At 39.9% G+C, this 19,461-nt stretch overlaps 3 protein-coding genes across 4 annotated transcripts; 2 read left to right on the top strand and 1 right to left on the bottom strand.

The window, feature by feature from the left end:
- The first annotated feature begins 33 nt into the window (after positions 1-33).
- LOC143444331 (uncharacterized) lies at positions 34-6,779 on the top strand. The gene is made up of 16 exons (XM_076943523.1): positions 34-294; positions 376-480; positions 579-676; positions 882-1,134; positions 1,494-1,609; positions 1,950-2,062; positions 2,302-2,459; positions 2,668-2,803; positions 3,026-3,111; positions 3,186-3,316; positions 3,381-3,579; positions 3,653-4,444; positions 4,517-4,646; positions 4,715-4,833; positions 5,027-5,240; positions 5,512-6,779. The coding sequence occupies exons 1-16, from the start codon at positions 162-164 to the stop codon at positions 5,717-5,719; spliced, it is 2,991 nt and encodes a 996-aa protein (XP_076799638.1). The 5' UTR covers positions 34-161; the 3' UTR covers positions 5,720-6,779.
- A 725-nt stretch (positions 6,780-7,504) lies between these two features.
- Positions 7,505-15,564, top strand: LOC143444332 (cGMP-dependent protein kinase 1-like). 2 transcript variants are annotated; one of them, XM_076943524.1, is made up of 17 exons: positions 7,505-9,593; positions 10,360-10,483; positions 10,643-10,739; positions 10,825-10,926; positions 11,006-11,242; positions 11,361-11,561; positions 11,640-11,804; positions 11,916-12,137; positions 12,259-12,316; positions 12,392-12,525; positions 12,690-12,798; positions 12,987-13,090; positions 13,213-13,406; positions 13,862-14,068; positions 14,255-14,370; positions 14,431-14,594; positions 14,708-15,564. In XM_076943524.1, exons 1-17 carry the CDS (start codon positions 9,389-9,391, stop codon positions 14,975-14,977), a joined length of 2,709 nt encoding a protein of 902 aa, XP_076799639.1. In that variant the 5' UTR covers positions 7,505-9,388; the 3' UTR covers positions 14,978-15,564. The 2 variants fall into 2 exon arrangements, with proteins under 2 accessions (XP_076799639.1, XP_076799640.1); XM_076943525.1 differs by lacking the exon at positions 7,505-9,593 and adding an exon at positions 9,908-10,285.
- Positions 15,565-15,804: 240 nt separating this feature from the next.
- On the bottom strand, positions 15,805-19,333 carry LOC143444333 (uncharacterized). The gene is made up of 10 exons (XM_076943527.1): positions 18,784-19,333; positions 18,235-18,365; positions 18,041-18,148; positions 17,614-17,685; positions 17,112-17,314; positions 16,789-16,925; positions 16,502-16,624; positions 16,305-16,424; positions 16,142-16,207; positions 15,805-16,035 (listed from the first exon to the last, which is right to left on the bottom strand). The coding sequence occupies exons 1-10, from the start codon at positions 18,877-18,879 to the stop codon at positions 15,871-15,873; spliced, it is 1,221 nt and encodes a 406-aa protein (XP_076799642.1). The 5' UTR covers positions 18,880-19,333; the 3' UTR covers positions 15,805-15,870.
- Positions 19,334-19,461: the final 128 nt, after the last annotated feature.

The following is a 19,461-nucleotide window of genomic DNA, read 5'->3' as shown; positions in this document are numbered from 1 at the left end:
GATGATTCGTTGATGGAATCAGAATAAGTTATTGTTAAACATTATTGCGTCAAGACTGTTATTGTTACTTGTTCTTAACAGTAACACTTATTAATAGCGCTACTTGTGAGTGGCTGCCTATAAAGACTCACACTGGGCTTGTTTTAAATTAACAAAATACGATGATGAGTTACAAGATGTCATTGCTAAAATGGCAAAGGAATTTCATCTTTGTCTTGGTATTAAGCTTGGGAACAAGATCAGAAAGAGTTATTGAGGGTTCAGCCGATTACACGCTTATCCCTGGAGCAAATGGTGAGAATTTCACTTGGAAAAGCTTCCGTGGATTCCTGTTTGTCTTGACATTTTCTCTTATGGTGAAATTTCTTTCTTTAGGACACGAGGTAGTTGAAGCTGTGATCCAAAAACTAGAAACTTCAAGAATATTTTCCGATGATTTTCTCTTTCTGAGGAGACTTGCCTATGTGCAAAGCAGGGACGGTTGGTAAATTGAACATTCTTGTTGAACATCTTTGCGAATTCTAAGTTAATGAAACTCCAAACCTGGCTCAGTTTAACCTCATGTGACGATACTGTAGGTACGGATTTAGAAATTGATTATGAGAACTTCGGTGGCATCTGGGGTTTAGAAGAGGAGCAATTTAATGCAACAAAATCGCATTTACTTGGTGGACAAGTAAGCTCTATTACAACAGTACATAGTGCTTCAGACTGAAGTCAGTTGTCGCCGGTCTCAAAAAATTTAAGAAATTTTGTAAATATTCTTTGAACAGTATTAATTCACACCATTTTATTGTTTGCTATTGTTATAATTTCTGCAAAACGGCAAAAAACTTTTGCTAAAGTCTTCACATAAAATGTGTCAATTATCCCGCTTGCAGCTGGCTGCTGTTTCGCGCGTTTTTCGCATCACTTGGGCCGACGTTAAATGGAGCGACCTCTTCCGTCCAATGGTCTCCGGAATCGCGATGAGACTTTATTTAGATTTAATCTTTGACGTCATTCCGCGCGACATCGGCGCCCAAGCGTTCTACTGGCTGCTTCACTTTCGTCGAGGGGAACTCCCGGACCCGGAAACTCCTCCACCGCTTCATGTTTACGTGGAAGCCGCAGAAAGCCATCAAATGAATCAAGGTGACGGACACTGAGCACTTGATAAAATCGCGCCCAAACGCTTCATGGAACCTCGGCCGAATTGATCAGCTTAATGATTACTTGCTTTCATTCTGTTGATAAATTAATTAAAAGCAAGCGAGGATAGCTTCATGCGAATATAATGATCGTGTTCGGATTAAACAGACAATATTCTTTTATATTGTGACAACGGGTCGTGTTTTATGACGTAATGACCAGCCTCAGTTTATGTTGATTTGATTAAACTTGTCTTTGATAGAGTTTAGGTGATATCTTTGCCCGAAGCACGTTTAATATCGTTTAATATGAAATTGATTTTCTTTAAATAATTCATGAGTCCCTTTCCATCAACATTGCAGGTTGCTCCGAGCAAAAAGTTGACCTCATATTTGCCATCGATGGAAGCGGAAGTGTAGGAGAAGACAACTTCCGGCGCGCGATGAGTTTCATCGAAAACATTGTCGAGCCCCTCAAGGTCATTAAGAATGGGTCAAACCGCTACAAGCGCGATATTGTGAAGAGATTTCATTGTCCATCAAAGCTTTGCTTAATATTTTTGTATTCTATGGAAAATGGAAATGATCTAGTATTTGCAAATTGTTTTTGTTTTCATTAAAATGCAACAATATTAATAAGTATCAGCAACTTGCAACTTTTTCGTATTTCCAGTACATCTATATACTTATATTACATATATACCGTATGTCGTAGGTAGATATCGTATCTTATTGTATTGTAGGCTGCTTATAATATGGTGTATTAAGTATTTTATATTTTCATGTGGCATGTCGTCATCTTGGTGTGATATATTTCAGGTCGACCCAAACGGGGCAAGGGTAGGACTGCTTCAGTATTCCGGGGCTCCGAGGATTGAGTTTTACCTCCGACAATATCTCAGCAAACTTTCACTACGTAGAGCAATTAGCAGGTTTGTCGCCGCTTCTTCTTGTAGAAGTCGTTTGTTGAAATCTGCATCTTTTATTTTCTGTATTCATCCTTTGCCCCTTTAATATCAGGAGTTTTATCCATTTAACAGCCCAGCATCCTGCTAATATTCACCATTATTTTGATCCTATTTCTTTGTTATATCCAACTATATCTTTAAACGTATATGTCTTATATTTGCGTTCAAACTGATTTACGAAACCTGCCTGGAACCATTTGTAGGGTTTCGTACCTGGGAGGTTCCACAAGGACTGGCCGAGCCTTGAACGCGGTCTACGAGCGCATGCTGCGAGTGAGCAGAGGAACCAGACCCGACCTGGACCTCGTTCCCAAGATTTTGATCATCGTCACTGATGGGAAAAGCCACGACGACGTTCGAAGTGAGTTCGATTCCAGCAAAAGGCATAGATCTTTTGCATTGATTGATTGATTGATTGATTGATCTGGTTGATTGATTGATTGATTGATTGATTGATCCTAGGCATTGCTAGCTAGCCTAGACGAGTTCTTACTTCAATTAGCAATACCACTGCGTTGCACGAGTGGATCTTTTGCTTACTGCCACCATATACTCTTTGTTACGTTTAGGAGAAGCCGAAAGGTTACATCTAGTGGGTGTCAATGTATTTGCCGTCGGAGTGACACAAGATGTCAACAGAGATGAGTTGGTGACGATTGCAAGTGGAAACCCAAGCACTCACGTTTTTGAAATTAATGATTTTAGGTAAATTCTGAATTGGTTTCGGTAAACTAAACTTTAGGTAACTTTTAAGTGTTGTCGTCAAAGCTCCAACAAATATCATGCATCACAAGACATATGACAATATATATTTCCAATATAACAACATGCATATATATCCTATATATACACAGAATAAATTATTTACATAAATTCTTGGTGAGATTAAGAACCTAAAATAAAAAATTGTCTTTTTGCGTCATCTAGCGGATTAGAATTGTTGCAAAATGTCCTCCAACAGAGGTCGTGCCGAGAGCCTGCAGCTTGGCCGGAAAATCAGGACATTGTGAAAAGTGAGCAAAAGCAATTATCTTTTCACAAGCACACCTTTGTCAATACCATTCTCTATTATCCGTTTGGTCTTTAGGTATTTTCTTGCCTGGCGAAAAGAAACATTTAAAAATAAAAGTATCAGAAAAGGGAATTACCCTGCGCTTGGAAACTACCAACGGTTCACTCATTATGTTTGGATCAACGTTTATAACCAACCCAAACGAGGTACGAGCTCTTATACAAACAACTTCGCTGAATTTCTTTTCTGTCACATTTTTAATTGTTTTAGGCGCTTCGACATTTCCTACTAAACATCACCAACGATAGAGTTGAAATTTTTTTCAATCCGTTTTCCGAAGACGCACTTCATCTCGAACCGAATCCTGCTGTAGTGTCTGATATTGGAGGATTATCGCGAACCATTCTCTACATCACAGTCGCATCCCAAACTACGCATCCCATAGAGGCCACCATCTACCAGAAAGCAGGTTAAGCAGCATCCAAACAACTTAAAGAATTTATTCTTTGGGAATTCTTAATCTTCTTTGATCTTCCCTTCAGGAGACCACACAGCGCGAAAAGACAAACTGTCCAAAGCACAAACGGTTGCTTGGAGTTCTACATCGCCAATAGCAACCACTACACCCAGGAGCTTGTTAGCTGGTTTGGAGGAACCAAACCAACTTCGAAGTGACTCTGGCAGTGAATTTTCCGATTTGTTTTTACCTCCTGTGGTATCAACGTCAGAGGCCACGTCAAAGGCAAATTCGCCAGTGACTACAAAGGCATCCACACCAGATGAAGGGTTACAAGGTACCACATCCACAATCGATGACATAACTTCAAGTGCTGAGATGTCGACAACTTACGGTCAAGTAGAGATTGAAACACCATCCGATGAACTTTCAAGCGAGGGTCAAGATGCGAATGGAACTACTTCGGCAGACACAACAACAACAATAACAAGAACAGGGTCTTTCGAGAAGTTTTCTGCAACAATCGAATCTTTAACAACGGCAAAAGTAAGTGATAAAACGACATCAGCAACTGTAACTAACCGGACATCAACAGAGAAATCAACAGTAGCAACAGGCGCTGTTGAAAGAATTCCAGCAACCTCAACATCTACTACAACAACAGCAACAGAACCCATGAATGCAACAAGCATAAAACCAAAGACAACAACGTTGCCAAGATTGAACACTACAACCCTGCAACCAACATCCGCAACAACAGCAACAATACAAACAACAAGAGCAACAGAACCAACACCCCCTCATGTCTGTCCTGCTCAATATTCCAATTCTTTGAAGAAGGGTGACTTTCTGCCGCCGCCATTCCAATTTGAAAACGGTCAGTAAATATCAGAGGAATTGTCTTGTCGTAAAGGTTCCTTTGTTAATCTTGGCCAATTGTATTGAGCAGGTTGCTTTTCCACAACCTACCTGGTCAACTTTGCGCAACATCGCAGCGAGGAGAGTTGGCTGAAGATCAACAAAGCAATGAAATGCTTGAAAGCCTTCACTGCCTGCATGTGGGTCTACATGGCTGAAAGGTAAGTCTAAAGTTTGACTCAGAAATAGAATACTCCTTGTCTTACACACGGTTGATATATTCACACAGCCCAGAACACGAGACGACGCTCTTCCAATATTCACTACCAGATGAAGAAGTGGAAATCAGTTTTACAATCCACTCAGAAAACAGATTCCGATTTAAAGTGAACAAAGAAAAAACAGAGGGTAGGTGCAACGGGTAACTTTGTATTTTAACTTGCTTGGTTCGAATATCAGAACATTATCGTCATTCCAGATGGTATGTCTGTATTTAAGACATCATTTAGAGATTATTTAATATGAAAAATTCCTCAGAAATGGTGAACAATGTGGCTATGTTCATGAGAGTGTTAATACAAAATGGTCACTTTCTCTTTAGGGAACTTGCCAAGTTTCGATCCTACAACATGGAACTTTTTCTGCTTTTCTTGGGAAAACGCGAAAGGCCGCGCAATGATTTACATCAATCGACAACGTGCCTCGTTTTCCCGAAGAAGAATTTCTCGAAATCTCTTCATAAAGGAGGGAGGAGAACTGATGCTTGGAACGGAAAAATCTTCTTGCCTCAACTCACCTGACTGCGCCCAACACAAGTAAGTTTGAGTGAAGCAGTGTGGAGCTCAAGTATGGGGGGTATAGTCGATGATGGGCTTGTTGAAGCTACAATAGTTGCAGTAAATTAATATCACGTAAAGCTGGTCCGTTAAAATCTTGTTTATGTAAATGTATGAGGTGTAAGAAACTTGTACAGAAATATTATAAACTTATTGACATGACATCAGATTTGGATGTCATCTTCGGCTAGTAAACTATAGTTTGTTATGAGCAATCTTATCATTCATACATTCTTCTTTTACTTCCAAGGGGAAAGTTTGTTGGTTCAATCTCAACAGTGAACATGTGGTCGTTTGCTCTCGCCGACTTCGAGATGAGATTGGCATCAATCTGCCGGAAAGTTTTCGGAGATTTGATATCAGCGGATGCGCACGACATAATTTCCGGCGGAGACGGAGTAAAAATTACTTCAAGAAACTGGTGTGAGATTTGCCCAACTCCTCCTCGTTTCTTTTAAGTGGTCATGACTGCGATCAGCTGCAAATGTCGCGACTGATCAAACTGAAACTCACAGATGAAGATTCTTCAGGACTTTTGTTTTTTATTGTTTTGTTATTTTCGAAATTCGACAGATAAATCCCTTTATGTTTTGGTATTTATCTCGTCCAATATAATAGCAATGTATAAGTGGCCACTTTACTTCGCAACAGCGGGCACTTATTTGTCATTTGTCCAGTTATGCCCGTCGTTAATTGAAACAGTTTGTAAGAAATCAGACAAGAGCTCTATTGAAACGCTGCCAGCTACTTGCCCACCTCTTTACTATCGATTAAATTATTTATGCACTGGCCAAACCATGGTCTCAGTAAAACGCATTTTAAAGAAACGAAACGCGCGCGACTTGCGTTTGTGACGTTTCTTTATCTAATCGAGCAGATGTCGTTTGGGTTGTTGAAAGCTAATTTTTAGTCTGCTCTTGTGATAGTCGCGCGAAAGGAAATTGCAGAATGATGAAAAATAAACTTAAATGGTTTCTGTAAATTGAGATGTCGGTAAAACGACCGTTTTTGCATTGGTTTTAAATATCTATAAGCTCTGGTTAACGTAGCGAACGTTTGCAAAATAACCGGTTTCGTAAAAAGTACATTTTTTGCTTATCTCTAAAATTGAAGATTTTGAATTGAATTTAAGTTGTGTAAATGAGACCAACAGTGGAGCACTTCTCAGAAGTTCCCTGATTGCTTTATTCGCTGATTACGGGTTGCGCGGAAATTAATTACTACGCCACTGCTTGTTTTGACTCGATTTGTGCTTCAAGTTGCTCTTTTCACTTAGAAAGAAATAAGTCGGCATTTGGCCTCTTTATGCTGTAGGACCATCAAAGGCCGAAAACAAGCATTAAAGCTGGGACAATTACTAGCTTAGTTGGTCAGTCATGGAGTCTAAAACCTTTTATATCGTTTTAAACAAAGAACCAAGTTGTATATTTCGATGTAAATTCGAGCTTCATTTAGACCCGAGCGGTGACAAAAAAGTTGCTTACGGCGCTTTCGCTGGGAAGAGAAAGTGAAGGTGATGTTCAGGTTTCGATATTTATGTTTGAATCAATGACAATTATGAAGAGTGGAAACATTTTCATGAAGTTTAGAAATCTTGGTCTTTAATTCAATCTTGCTTCAGGTTTCAATTTTGTTCTGTCTTTGAAATGTGATCAAACTTACACGTTCATAATCAAGCACACAAACAATATCACGTCTTCGTTGAATAAACTGGTGAGATGACTGGACTATGATAAAATAGTTGCTTACGGCAGTGATTACGCATTGCTAGTCCCCATGTAATCGGTCATACGTAAATACAACTACACAGAAACCTGAATGATTGACTTGATTCAATCTTACTTCAGTTTCGGATTGTATTCTGTCTTTGAAATTTGATCAAACTTTCCGTCATTATCAAGCACACAAGCATCATTACGTCATCAATTATCATCGTTCAATACATCGATCAGATCCACACGGGAATTAAACGTTCGACAAGAATTTCGCTGAATTGCACGTCCATGATAAGGTCACTACCTTCGTAAGGTCAACGTTGTTGTTGTTGAATAAGTTGAGTAAGTTCGTCACTAACAGCTACGAATTGCAGTGTGGTGTCGTAATAGTCTGCTTGCTTATCGTATGACTTCGTCAATTGGTGCAATAGATCGGTTTACATCCGGTAGTTATAAAGTCGAAATATGACGTCATATGTTTCAATCCGTTCGACGAGACGACAACTTGATTATGGCTTAAAAGCGCAAGGTTATACGAGTGTGTAGGAACAATATTTTGCTTCCCAGCGCGATACGTCGAGCAGCCTGCATCTGTCAAAGAGATCAATGTATTTCGATTGACAGAAGTGTCACAAGAAAGCAAATTTTGATTTAGTGCGATGTTGAAAGATTGGTTTAAAAGACAAAGATGTATTTAGCGGAGAAAGTCCAACTACAACGGTTTGCTCCTCTTATTTGCACCATATGGGAGCTTAATATGAAATTAGATAGCAGCCTTGAAACATTGACTTATTTGTTCATTTTCATAACATTGTGGTTGAATTGAGGTCGATATATGTCGATAATATAATTAATCGAAAAATCCACGTAAAGTGCTTTTTAAAACATTTCAATAAAAACTAAGAAGTATCAAAATTAAAAAGATTGCAAACTACTTAGGAAAAATTTGCTGTTGGAAACTTGTCCTTTGCGAAACACGATTGTCGGCTAAACGGTTGTTTGTACATTTGGGTACTTGAGAGTTGTTAATAATACCTTCTTATATCAACACTATTACGAGCGGCTTGAAACACAATGCAATCGTTGTTACAAACGACTTATGTCGATAAGTCAGCGATAGTGGCCCGCTATATTGCGCGTCTGACAATAGAAAACGAACACAGCGCGGTTGTAAGTGATGGATCTGATTCTGAGCTCTGGTTTATGTTTCTTGAAAAGTTTTAGCTTTGAAAAATTTTGATCCTCGATTCGATAATGACACATAAAATGGTCAGACCAGTGCAAGTAACCACGGTAAGTATCGTTTATTAACCGTGGTTTAGTTTGATCGGCCGCAAATGAAAATTGTGTGTTATGGAAAGCGAGAGACTTTTAACCTTTGACCTTTTTTTTGCATGGCCTAAGAAATGATTGCAGCTTTGTGACATCACATCTGTCACATCTGCAACCCTGTGAGAGATCATTACATCATCAGACAATCGCAAAGTTGTACGTCTGTTCATTCTAGAGTAGTGTTATTAGTCGTCGGTCATTTCAACAGCGCATTGTGTCCAGGACGATAAATAATGACCGAACCTTTAATAAATTGAGCGCGATCTATTCAAGGCGTCACGTGTACCTGTCATTCAAACTATTGATCACGTCATAATTAGAATCTTCGCCACTACGTAGACATTTCCTCATTGAACTATCTCTGGCTGTCAATCAACAGGCTTTCAAAGTTCTACTTGTACTTTGCCATATAGTGAAAGAAATAACTCATTGTCGCTCTCACAATATGTCTCCTGTGATAGACGTTGAACATTTTACGATGATTTAACATCGTGTGTCGTTGTGATCAGCTCAGCACAGCTAGTGTAGAGTTAACTCCATAGAAGCGTATCGTAAAATCTTTTCGACAAACATTGGTCTCTTCCAGGCATTGACACGGAAATGAAGTTTGTTGTATTTGAGCTCCGCGTTCCAAGTAAGATGTTGCTCGATAAAAGCCGGGCAACGTATATGACGGTAAACTTCGTCACATAGATGCATTGTTCCTATTTGAAATGGCAATCATCAGAGTATGATTGCGACTTTATTCGTTGGAGAAGTTTGTAGAACTAAAGGCGTAAAACATCAATCGAAATCGTGCGAATAGTTGAAAGCTTTGCAAGTTAGAGAGAGGTTCTAACAATGAAAGATAAATAGGAATATTGGCTCGCGGTTCCTTTCAAGTTACCGTGAAACCATGTGGTGTGGTTGCACAGCTTTGTGTTAGTGAATAGCCTAGCAGGGCAGAAGCTGGTAATGCCAAACACTGAGGAAAATTTCAATTGCTTTATAATAGTTGCTAAGCATGATTATTTAGACTCGGTAAATATTTAACTTTACCAAAGACTAACTTTGCTCCATCGCTGATTACACAACGTCATAATGGGCATCGGAAGCTCGGCCCAGAAGAGAGTCACAGCCGTGGAGAACGGAGCCGGCAATAAAGTCGTAAATCAGTCGAGTCGTAAAAACAATTTTTGGTCAAAAAACGACGCGCGATCGCGATCTTGGAATGAAAATAATAGCCGGGATGATATGGGCTCAAAGCTTGTGAAGGAAAATTTCGAACAAAACCTTAATAACACAGGTAAGCGGCAGTTATTGGTAGAATTCATTTGTCCAATGTTTGTTTTCAAATGAAAGTTTGCTCTGTTTTGGGCTGATTTTCAGAGATACAATTGTTCTGTTGTAAATGGATATGTAAATGAATTTTTTGTTATCACACTTGTCGTATTGTAGTCGGACTGTTTGGCATTGAGCACTGAGATTAGTTGTGTATTGTTTGAACAAGCATACTTTCTCTAATAACTTACCAGAAGTAATAAAGGGAGCACCGGTATAAAAACGAAACTCAGTTTATTGCAATCAATATTACTTTGAGCCACGTCAAGAGGAGTCACCAGCAAGGTTCGCGCGTTTTCGTTCTCGTTTAAAGCAAAATCGTTTGTCATAAACACAAGTCTTGGTAAGCGATTGTTTGACGAGACGTTCCAAGGAGCGCAACGAATGTTTAGAGCGAGAAACTCAAACAAAGGAATGTTTGCTCATCCTTAATCAGTTATCAGGAAAACTCTGTATAGCCCGACTGCCAAGTCACATAAACTTTCCGATCGGGATGTTAAATTTACCTTCGCCTGTGGAAAACATTTTATTTCTTGGATAACCTGGTTCTATTTATACTCCGTAGCATGGTGTAGATGGAAAAGGTGGAGAACAAGTTATTTTAAAGCCGTATAAAGATCGTATAGTACTTGAGCGCTATTTCAAAGACAAAGACAGGTCAACTAGAAAAGAGCGTCGATGTGGGGTTATTTAGATGTTTCAGTTAGACTTTATCCAAATATTTTTTGCAGACAACTTTCATCCGGAAAATATGACATCACAAGAGAAGCATTTTGGAGAATGGAAACGTCAGATGACGTCAGTCGTGGAAAGACTTCAAACGGAATCGGCTGAAAAAGACGCAAAAATAAATAAGTGAGTTTAAATTTGAAGCTTTGCCTAAAAACAGAAGCTTGCATGACACGACGGGCTGATTATTCTTATGTCTTTGCATCATTGCTTCTGTTCCATATTCCAAGCCACTTGTGTATAACTTAGTTATTTTCTTTGTTAATGGCGTATGATTTAAACCAGGTTATTAAAGCAAGCGAAATCTGCCACCGATAATTACGAGAAACTTCGTAAGAGTCACGGCGTGGACCCTGGGCAACAGCTTATTGAAACATTGATGGTGATGACGTCATTCTTTGCGCACATGGCCGAGGTGGAGTTTGTAGTAATTTTAACTGAAGTAGTTTTTCTTTTCATTTGAGTAGAATCAAAATCAGAAGCTCCAGCAACGTCTGAACGAAAAGGAGGAGGTGATCAGATCTCTGCAGAGGCAGCTGCTACAATCCCGAACCGAAAAGGACTCACAGGTTTCCGCAACATCATTTCTTCTATTTAGATAAAACGAACGAGTGGAAATATTTTAAACACGATCCACTTTCCATTTAGGTCTCCGTTGTCAAGGAAACCGTAGAGATGGTGATTCGCGAGAAGGATTCTGAGATAAGGAGGCTCAAAGCGCTTTGGAATCCGGCTGATGGAAAGACTCCTGATTTGTCGTCGGAAGATGAGCTGGTATCTAGGGTGACGAAACTACTGAACTCGCGAAACCTGGAACCCGGCAAGAAAAACACTCGATTTGGAATTTCGGCAGAAAATCGGAGTTCAAAGAATCTAAACATAAACGTAAAAAATTACTTGCTCTCTGTCTAAACGTATGATGTTCAAAACAAAACGTTTTACCAAAGAGTCGGTGATCTACATTGCTGAAGTTCAGCTTTACTTAGCAGTAACTTTGCTTTAGGTTCAATTGGGAACAAAGACGATTGCAGAGAAAGCTTTTATAAGAAAAGCTTTGAACTCAAATGTCTTCCTGAAAGGACTCGACTCAAACCAGGTCACTCAGCTCATTGAGTGCATGTCGCACGAGTCCATTAAGAGCGGAATGAACGTCATTACAGAAGGCGAATACGGCACTCACCTCTTTGTCCTGGAGAAGGGGCAGGTAGGTTTATCCAACATACTCGTCTTGGCTTTAGCCTCACATTACAGCAAGGTACAGTTTGTAACTAACATTCTGTAGGTTGAAGTTTATCACTCAAAATCAGGGGAGCACGAGCACGTGGCCGCTTTGAAACCAGGCACAGTGTTCGGAGAGCTGGCGATTTTGTACAACTGCAAGAGGACCGCTTCGGTAAGGGCCACAACAGACACCGTATTGTGGTCGCTTGAACGCCAAAACTTTCAGGTAAATTTTCTGCGAGTGGAACATGAGAATTGAAGACCCAAAATGACTTCCATACTTTTTGCACCGTTGCTAGTGAAATACTGTTAACCAGCGGAGTTCTTTTGATTGCAGTCTGCTGTGAAATTAAGCGGACAACTGAAGCGAGATGAATATGTGCGTTTGTTGAAAACAGTCGACAAACTGAAGTCTCTGTCCGATAATAAATTGATGAGGATTGCCGACTGCTTGGAGGAAGCGACGTTTCAGAGAGGAGACTACGTCATTCGACAGGGCGATTCCGGGGACACGTTTTACGTCATAAAGGAAGGAAAAGTCAGAGTAACGCATTTGGAGGTGAGCATGCAATTCCAGTTATTACCATAATGTTTGCTTATGACTTTAAGATTGAGTGCATCAACTGTGTTGTTTTGAGAACGTGTTTGTCGTTACTACAAATTTTGTTATTTTATGCCAGGAATCTTCAGTCAAGAAGAAGAATTTTGAGGAAACATTTGTCTGCTACCTCGGAACCGGTATGAGCCAACTTAAACTGGTTTTATTCTTGTTGTCTATGATTTTGTGTTGAATGCATTGCGCACGATTTGTAGGCGAATACTTTGGGGAACTTGCTCTGTTAACCGAAGATAAGAGATCGGCGAATATCATCGTTGAGAGCGAATCGATCTCTGTGCTCATGCTCGACAGACAAGCCTTCAACTCGTTGGTCGGATCAATCGCTGATGTGAGCGCATCGTATTTTATTTCTTAACCTTTCTTTTAATTTTCGTCAGTTCAAACCCTGAGCCTGGCCCTTTTCAATTTAACATCACTGCTTTCAAGTTTCTTCAAGATTCTAGGCCTATTACTTTCCATGTCATCCAAACGTTGTCAGTGCTTTGTTTTCAGGCGTCGAGATCACCTTCACATCCGCATGTCATTCCCCTGGAACCGGCAGATGTCGACGCAGAGACTCCTTCGAATCGCCTGGAGACGTTGCGCGAAGAATCCGAAGAAGGTTTTAGCTCTTAGTTGAAACGTGATCATTATACGCAGCAGGAACATCAAATATTTTACGTAGAACGAATCTAAGAGCTAAAGCAGTGTATAAAGCTTTTCTGTTCATTCTACATACGAGTTGCACTGTCCAACATAATTCTAATATTTTCTTTATACATCTACTACAACCTTTACGATTTTCGTCAGACATACCTGATAGCATCGACAGTTCCAGACGAATAACAATTTCAACCGGGCTCAACAAGTCAACCGAGAATATCGTCAAAAACACACCACTCGACAAATTGAAGGTGAGTACAGATTATTCTATAACCGTTGCTTTAATTAACGAGTATTAGTTAGCAGTCAACTAATTTTATTAGTGCAAACCAGTCCCACTCAGGCAAAATAATCCAACTTTTGTATTTCGCAGACACTAAAAGTTCTCGGTCAAGGTGGTTTCGGCTGCGTGAAGTTAGTGCGAGTCCCAGGTCTTCTAAAGTCTGCCTTTGCGTTGAAATGTATAAGGAAAGCAAAAATAATCAAGACCGGCCAACAGCAGCATGTGTTGGCTGAAAGAAATATTATGCTGGCGATGAAGTCTCCATTCATTGGAACTCTTTACCGGTTGGCTCTTTACTCTTTGTTCTAACCAGCAATGGAGTTCTCTTTAAGTTTTTCAAACTTTTAAATTTGTTGTTTCTTTGCTTTCCGATAGTTTCCGGCATTGTCGGTTGTGATCATAGCTGCCATAATAACTGCCCAATAATTAAATAACCAAATAACTAACATCCATGAAATTGTGGTGTAGCGTAAATGTTGTTCTTATAAAATGATTCACTTAAAACCTTGAAACGAATCGTTACTCGAATGAAATAAATCAGCTAAAATAACAGCATTCCGCTAATGAATTTTCAGTTTGCATTCCCTGACGGTTGCGTAACTAAGCGAACCTTTATGTCCTTCGCCGTCTTCTGTTATCGCTGTTTGCCGAGTATGCTAAGTCAATTTTGCAGTAAATTGCTTGTTGACCAATCGAGGTGTGTTACTTGCATATTGGTGATCAATTCTTGTATTCACAGAACTTACAAAGACGACACTCACGTCTATATGCTGATGGATGCCTACTTGGGCGGAGAGGTTTATGGAGTTCTCAAAAGACAAGGAGCTCTCAACGACGCGAGCGCGAGATTTTGCGCTGCCTGTGTGCTCGAAGCGCTCGACTACTTGCATCTGCGAGGAATTGTTTATCGAGACATGAAGCCCGAAAATCTCATGCTTGACCACAAGTACTGGCGTTATAAGATTTCGATGCAATTCAAGATTTGATTTTGGTTTGATGGAAAAAGTTTTCGTATCTTGATTTCCCACGAAAAATAACAGTGGACCAATAGCAGTTAAAATATAAGAGATGTAATCAGTTTGGATGTTTGCTCAGTTCGGTTCATTACTTTACACTTTTTCTTGTATCAAAGGGGATACATAAAACTGGTTGATTTTGGTTTTGCAAAACGAGTCCGCTTTGGATACAAAACTTGGACCTTTTGCGGAACTCCAGAATACTTCCCTCCAGAGATTTTAACCAACACAGGTACATAGTGTTGTTATAAAAACTTAAATCTTACTTAAAATAACATCATCTTGTCTCCAGGCCACGACTTTTCGGCTGATTATTGGTCGTTCGGGATCTTAATCTACGAACTGCTGACAAGAACGACTCCATTTTTTGCCGGCGATGACATGACAGTTTACGAGAATATTCTTGGCGGCATCGACGGTGTAAAGTTTTCAAAACGCGTTGGAAAAAGCGCGGAGGTGACGCCTTTTGACGTGACTTGGTGACGTTTTTCCTAGATTTCACCAAATTGGAGTTAAAGCTTCACTGCATCTACTGATGGCGCTTTATAAATATCCCGTATTTTGCGCAGGTACTAGTTCGAGCTCTCTGTCGACTGGAACCGCGGGATCGTCTCGGATACCAGAAAGGAGGAGTAAATGACATCCGGAAGCAGAGATGGTTCCAAGGATTCGATTGGCAGGGACTCCGAGCCGGCAGGATCGACGCCCCGTTCAAACCGGATGTGAGAAACCCGATGGACACGAAGCACTTCGACCACGTCGAGGAGGACAAGGTGAATATAGAAGAAGATTTGAAGATCATTGCCAAGGCAAAGTTTGGCTGGGACGAAAACTTTTGATGACGTCATTGCATGCGTCACGGCTATCGACATGGCTCGTCACCCTAGGGAAAATAAATTCAGTTACTTCCTCCAGCGTGAAAGCTAACTTTACGCGGTTCGGTTTGCTCGTTACAAGTTAATTTGAGCTTCAAATGGTTTCTAGGCATGAACTTGGTCATGAAAGTTTTGGCACATGATGTTGGCTTTGTATAAATGGAAAAATTAATACGATAAACTTTAACCTGTGGCAGTGAAATGTTTTAGTTTATTTCAAACTTTGCCGTTCAAAAAGACTGTTTCAAACTAATTATAATTGTAATACTGTAATTACCAATCTTAAAACTACTTACAGTTGCATTAAAAATGGTAATTAATGAACTTAAGCATGTTTTCAATCGATCATATGAGCTATATATATGCCTCTTACGTGATGTTTATGTAAAGTACATACCTTACATCATTCACGCCAATAAGCGATAGATAAATTATATGTAGTGTCACTTTCCTGTGTCTTTCCTTGATTTGCACTTAGTTTATAGTGTTAAGATGTAATGCCTGTAGTTTGTATTGTTTTAATTTGTTTACCAGTAAAACGTTTCCAGTTTAACGTTAGTCACAAACAAAGTTTTTTTCATTTCGTGATATTTTTGTAGCTGACTTTGATATATTTAGACAATAAAACTGCGCATAAAAACGATGAAAGTGATGCATACATTTATAGCAATAAGCAATATTGGAATTTTTCGTACAAACTATAAAGTAAGTTTTGAATAAAAATACATCAAATCCAAACACGAGTTACCGAACGTAGGCCTATGACAAGTGTTAACCTCAACTTCACAACGGAATATGGGGATGGCAGCTGAGTAAAACGTCGACATAAGTGTTTGCCAGACACGAAGTTTTGATGATCACTGCAAACAATCTGGACAGTTCAGGGTTCCCTTCTGACGACAGGTTCCACACTTTAGCGAAGCAAATCTGTTCTTCTTCTTGTATGCTTTGCCCTTGCACGAGTGACACACAATCAGGCCGGTGGTGGCGCAAGTTGGGCATTTCGAACGAAGATTGTATTTCTGTGGTTACAACGCAAGAAGTGTGATTGTTTCATTAGCCTGAAGTAACCAAAAAAACATGCCACTTTATAAGTATAACAAGAACTGGACAGAATGACATCATTACTGGAAACTCTTTGAGTCTTATCCTGAGGTCCCCGCAGTCGCTCATTGCTTGCAAATCGTCGCCACCCTATGTCAACAAAGTGCACATATCAAGTAATACACTGACTGATTAGTATCTGTGTATATAACTGCCTCAACATGCAGCAGAATCTTATAGCACATACCCCTACGTAAACCCCATCGATATACACCCTAGGCATGTCAGGAAATGGAGCCCCCTCCGCTAGCTCAAGTCGTTTGTAAAGATCCTCTTTATGTTCAGCGCTTTCGAATACGTCGCGATCCTAAAAAGCTCATTGCGTTTATAATTTTACAATTTTCCGTGATTTTGCGTTCAGGGCTGCAACAACTTGACCCTCACTTCAAATTTAACGCGGTATGCTTTGAGAAGTTTTCGAACTTGTTCACAATTCTGCGCAATCGCACGATGCACGCCCAAGCTGGTTGTGTAGACGATAATTTTCCCTCTGTCTTCTGGGTTTATCTGCAACACAATTCTGTCTTTGTTGTATAGTATACTCATAGCCTGCTTACAAAGCCCAACCGATAAAAGAATGAATGGGAGTTCCCCATTTTCGATACCAAATTTGAACAGAGAATGTTTGAAATCATTGTACAATCCCAGACAAACAATTGAAAACAACACACCTTATCTTGTTCGTCAGCAAAACTAAAATGTTGAATTCCAGCCTCCACGCGAGCTCTAACGCCTCTAATGTCGGCTTTCTGATCAAGAATGACGTTATGGTCACCGGTAAACGCCCCAGCTACAGACGCTTTATCACCTGTCAAAGGCAGAAGTGGGTTAATTCAATGTTATAAGTGTGAACTACAACGCATGGTTACAAGCCAATATACCTTACATTTAAAGTTGAACTACTCAGCTATTACAAAAATGCTAATTGGCTCAGTTGCTGGCTATTATCTTCCCATACGAAATAGACATCAAACGTCGCGCTTTGAAGACCTACCTTTGAACGTGCTATTTAATGAATAGTTTTCATCAAAATCCTTTTGGTCTTCTCTTGTTATAACAAACATAGACTGCTCGACAACTTCGCTTTTATCAGGTTTCTTTTTCTTCTTGCTGTGTTTCGATTTTTTCGTTTTTTCACTTTTCTTTGGACTCGTTTGGCTTTCAAATTTTCCCACTTCAAAAGGATTGCTGTCTTGGCTGCGTGATAATGGCGGTTAAATTTTTCCCGCCGGCTATTATGCATTAACAAAATACCATTGTGACGTAAACATGCTGCTCAGTGTAATCAATTTCGAAAAATTTCAAACGAGGCTATTTCCAGTCACAGGCTGCAACTTGTCTAGCACCAAGTTGCAGGTGTGGATAGAAGTAGGATAATTTATTGTAGGCTAAGGCGCTAAGGCTATGTTATAAGTATGTTTAGGACATTGTAACGGATAGTATGTTGCTGAGTTATGGTTGAAAGATGAAAGCAAACTGCAGATGGAACAACGTACCCCAGTATTTCGCAGAATCTCGCATAGTCGGTGTGGTCGAAAGTTTCTTCGTCTTTATATTTTGCCGGGCTTCTGCAAAGGCATGCAGGTCAGTTACATTCCATTACTTTGATGATAGTGCAATTAGGTAGAGTGAAAGCTACGTACTTTAGCGTAGGTAAGTTAAGATAAGTTTAAACTAGTAGAGCTAAACAAAGCCTATGCAATCGCGCATGGTGACACAAATGGTTTGCCCGCGATGCACGCACAAATTGTTCCAGTTTTGTACGGTACTTGAAGGTGGACAAGAAAAGTTTTAAGAAATGATTGAGTCTAAGTCTACCGCCACCTAATGCAGTTGTGAGGGCCTGCAGGCTATAAATTTTGAAGCAGTGAATTGCAATGAAAATGCCAATATTTTGTAATGATAATTCTGAGCTTGATTTACTCTTGTTGCTTTAAAACTTGTGGGTCTTCGTTTGTCCAGAAAGTCCCTTCTTCCAGAACATGAACCGGTTTCGTGACGTCATCACTCAAGGCAGGCAACATTTTAAACCTTTGGAAAAATAGGAACCTGTTAATATATTTACGACGTGTGTATATTTCAAGTTAGACTTCTAGGTTGTAGAAAACGCGTCGCACCTTATAACACGTCCACTCTCGGCAATCAATTGCACAACGCTGTCGTGTGGTGCGTCGTATGCGTTGACTCCGTTCACGCTGAAAATGCAGTCGCCTTTCTGTATGCCGGCCTCTTCTGCTGGGCTGTTGATCTGAATTTTGTAAAATGTCATACTTTAGCACATCGGTTTGCTTGTTTATCTGATATTTCTGCTATGACGTGGTCTGTATGTTCCATAATCCCTATGATGCTGCTAAACATTTTGGTAAAAATATGTTAACGTTTTGCGCCATTTCTCGTGATGCTTCTCAAGCGTTGGCAGTGACCGTCAGTTTTGTCGGATAACCGGTGACATCATCAACACAATGGCACAGCGTCACATTTTCCCCCGCTTAAGTAACCGCGATTTTTCAAAAAAGGAACTGACTTTGAAAAACAATGCCGATTTTTGTAAAATTGATGACGTCGTATGCAGAATATTACGACGAATATAATTAATTACAGAACTGTCACAGAATGGGCAAAATACAAGCTCTCCCTGTTTGAAAGTGAGTTTTACCCTCACTTACCTTCACGTCGTCGATTTTACAAGGGGCTTCTCCTGACAACTGTATTCCCCATGGCTCATTGGGCTTTCTTAGAACTTCGACTGTTATACAATCCATCGGGGCTGTTCTGTAAGCACTAAGACAAATTACCGTTGTTGTTAACTATAAGGTTGAACTTACATATAGTTTGCCAGGCACTCAGTTAGCTCTGGCTTCGCTGCCGGTAAACAACTTAAATCAAGCAAACTTATGAGCCATGGTCTTATTTTATCCGGCCATAGAATCATTCAACTACTTCAGCTAGAGTACTGCAGTTAATCGCAAATTACAGCAACATAAATCACTACGACTTAGCCTAATGGCTGTTTAAAAGAATCACGAGAGTTTCTTAATCTCCTACAGTAAATAAACAGCTTTTGAACTTGTTACTTTTTGCAATAAACTGAACCACTGAGCAAGTACATATTGCACCCGCTGCTGATGAATTCAGTGGTAGACGGATAAAGACTATAGTTAAAACTTTCACACAAGCTGTCATTGATGCCTTAGAAAAGCGATATTGGTTGTAAGTTGCTCTCATTAGCTTGTAACATCCAGTGCTGTTTAAGTTAATTCGCCTGGAGCGATCGAATCAGACACGAGCGACTGTTTTCTTATACTTGCAAGCCTTGTCCACTGATGTCGCTAGAGCAGTAATAT

The sequence above is a fragment of the Clavelina lepadiformis genome, chromosome 1 (assembly GCF_947623445.1).
Source record: "Clavelina lepadiformis chromosome 1, kaClaLepa1.1, whole genome shotgun sequence".
Taxonomy (NCBI): Eukaryota; Metazoa; Chordata; class Ascidiacea; order Aplousobranchia; family Clavelinidae; genus Clavelina; species Clavelina lepadiformis.
Note: the sequence above shows the minus strand (reverse complement) of the source record. Positions and strands in the feature narration are given on the sequence as shown.

Bases quoted from the DNA above. Each gene is read 5' to 3' on its own strand.
- LOC143444331 (XM_076943523.1), top strand. From the start codon at position 162: ATGATGAGTTACAAGATGTCATTGCTAAAATGGCAAAGGAATTTCATC. The intron at 3,580-3,652 runs GTTAAGCAGCAT...TCTTCCCTTCAG, and splicing joins CACCATCTACCAGAAAGCAG to GAGACCACACAGCGCGAAAA. The intron at 4,834-5,026 runs GTAGGTGCAACG...CTTTCTCTTTAG, and splicing joins GAACAAAGAAAAAACAGAGG to GGAACTTGCCAAGTTTCGAT.
- LOC143444332 (XM_076943524.1), top strand. From the start codon at position 9,389: ATGGGCATCGGAAGCTCGGCCCAGAAGAGAGTCACAGCCGTGGAGAAC. The intron at 13,091-13,212 runs GTGAGTACAGAT...TGTATTTCGCAG, and splicing joins CACCACTCGACAAATTGAAG to ACACTAAAAGTTCTCGGTCA. The intron at 13,407-13,861 runs GTTGGCTCTTTA...TTGTATTCACAG, and splicing joins TTCATTGGAACTCTTTACCG to AACTTACAAAGACGACACTC.
- LOC143444333 (XM_076943527.1), bottom strand. From the start codon at position 18,879: ATGGATTGTATAACAGTCGAAGTTCTAAGAAAGCCCAATGAGCCATGG. The intron at 16,625-16,788 runs GTGTGTTGTTTT...ATTGTGTTGCAG, and splicing joins TTGCTGACGAACAAGATAAG to ATAAACCCAGAAGACAGAGG. The intron at 16,036-16,141 runs GTAATGATGTCA...TTGTAACCACAG, and splicing joins TAAGACTCAAAGAGTTTCCA to AAATACAATCTTCGTTCGAA.